This window comes from Microtus ochrogaster, linkage group LG1 (genome assembly GCF_000317375.1).
Source record: "Microtus ochrogaster isolate Prairie Vole_2 linkage group LG1, MicOch1.0, whole genome shotgun sequence".
NCBI classification, from domain to species: domain Eukaryota; kingdom Metazoa; phylum Chordata; class Mammalia; order Rodentia; family Cricetidae; genus Microtus; species Microtus ochrogaster.
In genome coordinates this window covers 227,401-237,865 of record NC_022027.1, presented here as the reverse complement: position 1 = coordinate 237,865, position 10,465 = coordinate 227,401, and the positions used below count along the sequence as shown (strand labels likewise).

The window sequence follows — 10,465 nt, the reverse complement described above, 5'->3', positions numbered from 1 at the left end:
CGGGTTGGGGAGGGGTGCTGGGGGGCTCGGTCGTGCAAAAGAAAGACAGCCCTGCAGCAGGAGCTGGGGGAAGGGGGTTTGTGCTCTCTTCCGAGACACTGTACCCCTGGATAGCACACACTCACCCGTCCAGATGGGATTCCTCAGCAACTAACTGTCCCTGAAATTTTGTTACAAGTTTGAGAATAACTTTTTGTCTTGTGGCACATAATACATGAAATGTTTTTTGTTGTTGTTGTTGTTTAATCTTAATAAATCCTCTAAGCAAATTTTCCACAAAATTACCATAGCATTACATTCATTATAAAGTGAAGAGTAGAGACTTAAGTAGCTCACTATATGTGGGTAAGTCATTCACATAAAAAAAAGTGAGATTAGATTTCAAACATAAAGTAAATACATATATAACTATGTGTTATGGGACGTTTCCTGACAAAATATGAACAAAATGGCCATTCATGCCAGATAGGGAACTAGTGACACCCCACAGGAACTATCCCACCTATGTTCAGCCTGGTGAACTGATGAGTTTACATGGAGTTTGTTAGGGTAATGGGGGACATGAGGCTTGGGCCCCAAGCAGCTACCCCATCTCACCGACCTCCGGCAACCTCTGCTGGGATGCTGTGTTTCATTTCTTTGCTTCAAGACAGGCTCTAGTATTAACCCTGCCTTGAGCTTACTTTGTAGTCAATGATGAACATGCACATCTGGTCTTCATGCCTCTCTTCCTTACTATCAGGACTACACATGCCTCCTGCTATGCCCACTTCTTTATGTAGTACCAGACTGTGTCCTGGAGATCTCCACAATCTAGGCAATCATTCTATCTACTGCTGAGTTGCATTGAAAAACTTATCCTGTCTTTAATAAGGTGATATTATTAAGCCCAGTATGAGGTAAATCAGTCGGAAGTAATCAGTCACTCTAATTTCAAAATAATTGGCATGTCCTGCCCAGAGGACAGAGTTTCTCAATATATTCGATAGGTCTTCCTTATCTATTTAGTTTACTATTTTACTTAAAATGTTTTTTATTTAAAAACATTTCTCTCTTTTTTTTTTAGTTTCTTCCTTATTTCTTAAAAGTTTCTTATTTCTTCATCTGTTTTCATTTCATGTGAACGAATGCTTTGCCTGCACGTACCTGTGTACCATGTGCATGCAGTTCACGTGGATTCCAGGAGGATGCTAGATCCCTTGTACCCGGAATTACAGACATGTAGTACACGTGCAGGCCAGGAGGGTGTTAGATCCTTTGTACCTGGAGTTACAGACATACAGTTCACATGCAGGCCATGAGGGTGCTAGACCCCTTGAACCTGGAGTTAGACATTCAGTTCACATGCATGCCAGGAGGGTGCTAGACCCCTTAAACCCGGAGTTACAGACATGCAGTGTGGATTACAGGAGGTGCTAGATTCCCTTGAATCTGGAGTTACAGACATGCAGTGTGGATTCCAGGAGAATGTTAGATCCCTTGGACCCTGAGTTACAGACATGCAATACACATGGATTCCAGGAGGGTGCTAGATCCCTTGAACCTGGAGTTACAGATAGTTGTGAGCCTCCATGTGGGTGCTTAGAACCAAACTCATTTTCATTCCTCTTTGTCTGTTAGGGGAAGCTATTTTTCCTAAACACACAGAGCACTACTTACTGAATTCTTCCTACAAAGAGGCTCAGTTAACCCTTGTCAACCACTAGGTACAATAAAGCTAACAGTGTATTATTCTCTGTTGAATACCAGGCTGAAACTGTTCAGGCAGTACCGTGCTTTACAAGTCATAACTCAGGCTAGGTGTCTGTTAAATAAACATTAAGGAACAATACACTCACCTCTAAACTGCCGTCATTTTTCTACCTTCACAGCTACTCTGTAGAAACTGTTATTGCTATCTAAACTTTTAATATCCAGTATAAAGGTTACTCTATTGAACAGTTTACTGAGTATAAATAAGGATGTTATTAGGAAAGGTTTTATATGACAGATCCTCTGAGAAGAGGAACTTGTGGGGGAGCTTCTCTCTTCTAACTGATGGCTTCTGAATCCTGAATTTACAAGTATATAAGTACTAATGACTAGAGTGGCATATGTTATTTTCTTAGTACCTGTGTATCGTGAGAAGGGATAAAATTACCTGGCCTTCTGTCTTTTTGTATCCTAACACCTTACTTAGAATAAAACACAGACATGAACAAAGAAGCACCTGCCTTTGACTGCTTTCAACTCCCATCAGGTTATTCCCTGAACTGTGCAGGGAAGCTTTCTATGAGCCCTTCCATTTGCTGGAACTACATAAGAGCTAATTCAAAATAAGTTCTGTGGACACACTTTAAAGGAATGGGAGAAGGTATTTTTTTTTAATTTATTTATGAAGAGACTTGTTGAAAGGAGAGAGGGCCTGTTTTTTGTCCTGGCTGCCCAGCTAGCTTACACCTGAAATAATCACACAGAAACTGTATTCATTTAAATCACTGCCTGGCCCATTATCTCTAGCCTCTTACTGGCTAACTCTCACATCTTGATTTAACCCATCTCTAATAATCTGTATATCACCATGAGGTCACGGCTTACTGGGAAAGATTTAGTATGTCTAACCTGGCGTCTCCATGGGGGCTCTCTCACCCTGCTTACTTCCTCCCAGAATTTAGTTCTGTCTTCTCCACCTACCTAAGTTCTGCCCTATTAGGCCAAGAAGTTTCTTTATTAATTAACCAATGAAAGCAACACACAAATAGAAGGACCTCCTACACCATTTCCCCTTTTCTGTTTAAACAAAAAGGAAGGCTTTAACTTTAACATAGTAAAATTATATATAACAAATCAGAGACTGAGAAGCACATGAGATAACTCAGTGGGTGAAGGTGCTCTCCAGGTGAGTCCAGTCGCTGGAGTTTCATGCTCGGGATACATGTAAATCTAAAATAGAAAAATTAACTCCACAAAGCTGTCTTCTGACATGCATATCTGCCTGATGATGTCTTTAACAACACATATATAACATGCACACACATATACACACACAAAAATAAAAATATTTAAGATTTACTTGAAAGAAAATGAGGTATTTGCAGGTTGTTTATCTCCAACATCTGAATGGTGAGCTTATGCTCAAAACCGTTCTTGTATTAAGAGTTTAATATGTCCAACTGTGCATCGTGAACCGCTGTGTGTGTTCTTGGTACCATCAGTAGCTGGGAGGACTAATTTTTATATCTTTGTTCAATAAACTAAGTACCTTAAAACCTGGCACTAAATATAGACAATAAAGTGAATGACAGGGTTTTATCTAAGACTCCGTTCCCGCATTTCTCTTTCAGTCTTTGAAAAATGATGAGCAATCTTCCAAAACGGATGTTCAGAAGCTTCTGGAGTTAGGCCAGAAGCAAAGGTAAGCTGGAGTTCTATATTCCTTTCTAATCTTCCTTTTCTTTTAGTTTAAGACTTCCTCCTCGCTCCTATTTTTGCAATACTATTAAAGCTTAGCCAGGGAGTTTATCAAAATCCATGTACTGTAATGTGTGAACTTATCTTCTTGTGGACACTTGGGTGTATATGAAATTTATCCAGGGCTTTGTGGATGGGATGTGAGAGTCTGCATTTCAGGCAGTAACTTGGTAAAGGTTAGTTATGCTCAAAGCAATTAAGTGAATTGCTAAGACCTATATCCTTTGGGTTTGAATATTTTTTAAAATGGTCAAATTCAAAGTCCACATCATTCCATGTGGTCTGTTTGGTCAACAGACATAATGCTGTTAAAAAATATTACACATCTCAAGTAACAGAATGATGTGTTTCTTAATCATGTGTCCTGTCATCAGCCTGGGTCTTCACTGCTGACCTTCCATACTGACCCTGAAACCTGTCATTGACGTGCTTTCACGTGAGGTCACACTGTGGTTAAAATATCCATGTCATGCATTACTCTTCATTGTTTACAGAGATGAGTTATTGTTTTAGCTATTAGATGTTAATGTTAAAATAATTTGATAGTTCTTTATTTATTGTCTTTCTTTTGATTTATTTTAGCAACAGCAGTGGGCCACAGGCATGACAGACACTTAGCCATCTACAGTCTGGTTAATATTTAAACCTTTTGTTTTCTTTTCTTTTTGTTTGTTTGTTTTGTTTTGTTGCTTTTTTATTTCTGTGTGTTTTGGGTTCCTCATTTGCAAAGTAAAGCTAGTTATCTTAATGATTATAAAAAGGGCTTGTTTGAAGGAATCTAAAGATGTTGACCTCTTAGAAATGGGAGATACATAGTCTCCCCATTCTACTGGGGCACTTGAAGTGTTGAAGTTGATAAAAATTGATCAAAAAAAGAGATCTTATTTAAAAAGAAAAGGTTGGGATATCTATTGACCAACACAGTAACAATTTAACAATGTATACTTTTTAAGAAAACATATGAACAAAAGGAATCAGCCAAAACAAACTAAGATTTGTGGAAAATACTTCTTTAACAAAGGATTTTATCTCAATCAAAGGAAATGAATAAAAAACCATAATAGAAAAAAAACACAAAAATAGTATCTGGATAACTCAAGTCAATTGTCAGGGATTAAAGAGGGTGGAGGAACTGGGTCTGACGCAAAACCTTTGAAGGGACGTCCCAGAGGGGATGGACTTTAGTGTCCAGCATTGATACCTCACAGTGGGTAGCTCTGCAGAGAATGGAGCAGTTCATTTCAGGAGAATTGTTATGCTGACTCTGTTGAGGAGGAAAAGGAGATGTAGGCAGTTGGGAAGTCATGGTTTCAAGAGGAGAGGGAGGACTGTGGAAGGAAGACACATCTTTCTTGGAATCATACGGCTCCAGAAAGTTCAGCCTCCCTCACAGGGAAGCACAGGTGTGGGCCTGAGCTGTGACAAAGACAAAGACAACCCAGGCCTTTGTTTTCACTATACATTCTCAGGTCCCTGTGTATGTTTATAACGACAAAGAAAGCCTTTAGGCCAATCAGGAGAATGGCATTAAGTCTGTAAAATATGTTTAAGTAATCATCTACACCCCACCTTCATACACAAGTTCTCAGAGGACTGAATATCTGTTCCACCAAAAAGGTGAAAGAAAGCAGATATGTTCACCCTGAAATATTAGAGTTTTATACAAAATTAGAAAACTTGTTGAATATAAATAACTCATTTTATGTGTACCATTAAAATCAGCATAAAAATCTCAGTAAATTTTAGCCATGGCTATAGGTAACTTTTCAAACCGAAACTGTCGGACGTAGAATTCCCCTCAACAAATAACTAACTTACAGAGTATTTGTGTGTATCTGGGGACAAATTTTTAAGTAAATCTAGAGGGTGTGAGAGATCTACACACAGCTACATGAAGAGATAACTGGATGGTTCACTGCTAACAAGAGCGAAATATGTGTGTGATAAGAGATGTGGAAATAACAGATTCTAAATAGTTGATAAGTGCTTGATAATCACATTAATAGATAGATGATAGATGACTCATGGTGCCTTATTTCGACTATTAAATAGAACATGTTCATAATATCTAACTACCTGGATAATATTGACAGAAGCCCGTTGGGTTGGTAGAGAGACATTAGACTACATAATGTCAGTACTAAAGAGCTGTAAGCAGAGAAACGACCCTGGGAGCGTCCTCAAGTGTCTTAAGAGTAAATGAGAAAGCATGCTTTGTTCTCTCTGGTGACTTGGGGGAGGTCTCAGAGTGCTATGAGACTATTGACCACTGACATGCATTCTGAAAGCCAGAAGGAAGCTTGGGAGAGTGACAAGCCTTTACTCTGTAAATTACTGATTGACACAGCAGCTCATCACCATCTGAAATTCATGCCTTCCTGAGAGGAAAACGGAGATTAAAATAGGGATGCAAAAGCTGCCCAGTGCTTGCACAATATGAGAACCTATGCTAGGATAATCATGCGTGTGAGCAATCTCATCCTGATGCTGGAGCTACCCAGTCTTAGAACTAGAGAGTTACTTCAGTACCAAAGAGGCTTTAAGGCAGCCAGGCCTAAGTAGTCAAATCTTCCGGAGGTGGGGTGTAGTGTTGAAGCAAAGAAGCCTGAAATCATCTTGCATAGCATAGAAACTGGGAGTATGGGAGTCTGGCTTCAGAAGCTGGAGAACAGTGGGCTGGTTAAAAATGTATATTAGAAAGGAAGACAGAATGAAGTGTGCTGAGAACTGGTTGGTAGATGTAAGGCCAAGCTACCCATCACATAGTAGCTCTGCTTGACATAGAGATGTACATTTCTCTGCTTCCACCATCTAAAAATATTGGACTCACTTATATTTATATTTGTGTATTTTATTTTATTGCAAAGTTTTTCTGATCATATGTATGTGTACCACATGCCTGCCTAGTTCCCATAGAAGTCAGAACAGGGCGCCAATCCCCTGGAACTTGGTTATGGTGCTCAGAATTGAATCTGGGTCCTCCTACAAGAAGAACAAATGCTTTTAACTACTGACTCCCTCCAGGCCCTTTGTCCAATTTTCACTAACATATTACTGCTGTTCTTTCTTGTTTCCTATTTGCTTATATAGCATGATATGGGATTTTTTTATTCCCTTGTCTTTTGTAATATAATGTTATTAGATTATTATTTATTGTCTAAAACTAGCAATAAGTAGTCTAAAAACAAAATTTAGAATGAGAAGTAGTAGCTACTATAAAATTATCTTGACTTTTTTGTTGACTGTATAATTCATATTTTAACTTGTACTTGGAAAAGACTGTTTTTCCTTCCCCCCCAGAACCCTTCCTTCATTTTTCCCTTCTCAATAAAAGCAGCATAATGCCTGTCTATATGTGTGTGCATATGCTGTGAACACCTGCCACTGTCCCTGTGGGCCTCAGTTTTCTATCACTCACAGATATCATATTTTGATGTGACAGGTAACATATGTGTATCTATTGCATATGATCATATTTTATATTATATTGAATTTAGTATTTGAATGTCATTGCAATATTTAATTATTATGTCACAAAAGTTCAGTTAAAAATCTGGTATTCCAGATAAAAATATCCATATATGAATATACCCGTGAAAGCTGAAATTTAGCTTTAAACCATGGATTATGGATTTGGCCTGGACTACAATGATTCCAAAATTTATTCTCTCTCTCCCACCTCCCTTTTTCTGTCTCCCCTGAAAATTAAATTTGGGTGATCGCAGTACCTAAAGTTGAGATCTAGAAGGCACAGAGTGTTCCTGTTAGAGGAAAGAGCCTATCCTGTGGGGTATTCTGATCAAAGAGTATACTCACAGTCTCTATGAAGTTTGTTTTCTTTTTAATGATTGTAGAATAAGTACTTTTCTTTTCTCAACTCCCTGCTAAAAATTTTGTTTATTGTGTCACTTAAACCTTGCCACAAGCCTACAAAGTGTTTTTATTATTGTGTCCAGTTTTAAATGAGGAAATTTACAAGGAGGGAATTTTAACATTTGTCCAAATTACCAGAGCTAGTTTTCCAGAAATTGATGGCCAAATTTAAACCACTTTTGAGTCTCATGGAATAGAACAACACTTTGCTTGCTTGTTGTTGCTCTTAAGCAACTTCTCTAGGCATAGTCACATATCATATATGTGTACTCTATTACACACACATGTGCTTGTACACACACACATACACACACACTAACTTTTATAATCTATATATTTTTGAGGTGACAGTTTGAGTAACAAAAGTCAAGTCAAAGCAAATCAATAAACTTAATCCAATATGTACAAATTTTAAATCTTTAAAAGAAATGAGTAAGCACATAAAATAATGGCTTTCATCATGACATTCACAAACATGCACACACATGCATGTACATGCACACACACACACATAGTCACTGCATGATTGTTATTGCTCACTCCCCTAACCCTTACACTGAGAAACTCTCTTGACTTCCATTGTATCTGTAAGAAACAATGTGATATTTATCTTTCTCTACCCCCCCCCAATCAAAACACATAGTCCGTGCATACTAATGATCTTGGGGCCCAATTGCCATGCATTTGAGGTCATATATTTTCTTTCCTGTGCCCATTAAACAATAATTAGAATTAAATCTATTTTCCTTGTGTTTTCATGAAAAATTCTCAGGTTATAGCTAAGCCACAATACTGCAAAATTAAGAAATTAATGAGGATCAGGTTACCATAATTTCTTTCAGAAGTCTATCATGACTTTTGACTTAACATGTTCATGCCCTACATGCCATCAGTGAAATTAGCTTTCCAACTTGAGTTGGTATATTGAGCTGATTGAACACATTCATTGTTCACATTGATTCACACTGTGGGATTCTTATAAAACATAATAAAAGGCAATTTCCTTTAAATATCACCTGCTTTATGTGTGTGCATGGAAAAAAAGCCCTTTATTTTCAGAGTATTTAGACGTAGCCTTTTGAACTGCTGTAGATTTTCATAATTATAGTTAGCTGTTCCTTAAATGTAGATTGATAGACAAACTTTTTTTTCGTAAAGTTCATGGAAAATAGTGGAATCATGTGGTATCTCTTCTTTGTTCTTTTTCTACTAACCTAGGGAAGAAATGAAGTCTCTCCAGGAGGCCCTGCAGAATCAGATTAAAGAGACATCTGAGAAAGCAGAGAAACATCAGGCTACAGTGAGTGTGTTTGTGCCTCTTCTTTGGGTAATAGCTTTAGGGTTGAGAAGTTATGTCTTCCTTTTCTCCAATCACAAAAGAAAAATACACTATAAAAAGAAAATAATGAAATCTCCACAACAGAAGCTTCAGTCATTTTGACCAGCATAATTTTTTGCTACAATTTACTATAAGAAAAGGGTGAACATTGTGTTTAATTTGGCGATCTTCTGACTCCTACTGATTCTCTATAAGGGATGAACAAGAGGCTAAACAGGCAGAGAACTGGATCACGTTAGTGGTTTCTGGATGGGGTGGAAGCTGAACTGAAAGCCAGGTAACCTATGTAGATCCTTAAGCTGTCCCAGACAACCATGGCATGGGAATCACTCAGGGGCAGGGCCATACTATCTGCTTGGTCATCCATCCTACAGATTATTCATAGGATAAGACCTATAGTTTCAGGGTCCAACTGCTTCACAGATCTTTGCAAGATGATATCCTTTGGACACTCACACTGTGGCTCTTATCAGTGATATTCACCAGAGACAGGAAAATTGGCTCCTGAAGCAATGCTGGGATATCAGTCTCAAATTTATTTCTCAGACTCACTTTTGCACCTCTTGCAAAGATAAGACTTCTATATAATATCTAGTGCCCGAATCTCCTTTTAAAATTTATATAATACCAAACTCTATTTGCTAGAGGTCAAATGTATTACTGAAAAGATGGATGGAATGTTATACCCAGGGCTCACAAGGGGAAGGCTAGTGCTGGCCAGCAGAGAGAACTGGACAGTAGATCCCATTATGATTTCAGAGACAGTGCAATAGTGAGACAGCTAAAGAGGCTCAGGGTGGGCAGTGTGAAAAACGCAGTAACTTGGGACATAGGAGCTACACCACATTGTGGGTCTAAGTCACTAGGGCAGGTCTGAAGTGGTTTGAAGTGGCTCTACAGTGTGTTATTCTTCAGCTGATTGATTGTTATTTGAAAGTATGGTCCTGAGAGTACATGACCTATTGTGGCTCCAGGGAAGGAGGCAGGAAGAGAGAGAAGGGTATTTCAAGCACATTATCAGGCTAGTGAGAGAGAAGCTGGTCCAGCACATGGTTCTTGGAACAGACTCCTTCCGGAGTGCCAATAAAATATAACATCAATTTTAGAAACAAGATTCATGAAGGTATCCGTCTTGTTCAGTTATTGGAAGCCCAGGCTCTCTAGAAAGTCTGGTGAGCCTTTTATCTGCAAAGCTTCTGTAAACTTTGGTTTGAGTGTGGAGTTTTGATTCTGAACCTCAGTTCAGTTTGTCACCCAGGACTGCTGATTCCTAAGGGCAGTCTTTCTCCTAATGACGACCTGCTTTGCAGTCTTAGGAATGTTTCCTGGCAAGTTCTCATTATCTCTTCCAGATAACAATGCTGAGGCTAAATGAAAACAGTCAGTGATTTTATGTAAGACGTTCTAGTGCTTGGCTACCTGGGCACCAAATGTTTTGTAAAAGAATGGACAGGTTTTAGTGCTTCCTAGTCAACGTTTCCCTCAATATGGACTTAGAATGTTAGATGGCTCTGTCTGTGACCTCATTTGTGCTTTGCCCAATCAGACGTCATTTGAATTTATCTTGGGGATTTTAATCTGGTAAAAAGTGGTGGCCTTGAGAACAGATGTGCTGTATTCACTATTTTCTCAGACCCTTGTCATAAAGCCATACTATTTTATCGACTGATTCCTAAGAAGTTGTAGCTCACAGGAGGTAAACTACTGGCTCGCTTTACATTGCTAGTGGGCAGAGCAACCAAGGCACAAACCACAGCAATTCCCACACTATATCTAGACAGAGTTCCAGGGAGAACACTGTCA

General features: G+C 38.6%; 1 protein-coding gene across 2 annotated transcripts in view; it reads left to right on the top strand.

Moving 5' to 3' along the window:
• LOC101994209 (leucine zipper protein 2) overlaps positions 1–10,465 on the top strand; it is a 388,597-nt gene that overhangs the window by 194,191 nt on the left and 183,941 nt on the right. For both annotated transcript variants that reach the window (XM_005358954.3, XM_026785121.1), the window contains exons 3-4: positions 3,324–3,394; positions 8,542–8,623. In XM_005358954.3, coding sequence (XP_005359011.1) covers positions 3,324–3,394; positions 8,542–8,623 — 153 coding nt within the window. The remainder of the gene's footprint in view (positions 1–3,323; positions 3,395–8,541; positions 8,624–10,465) is intronic.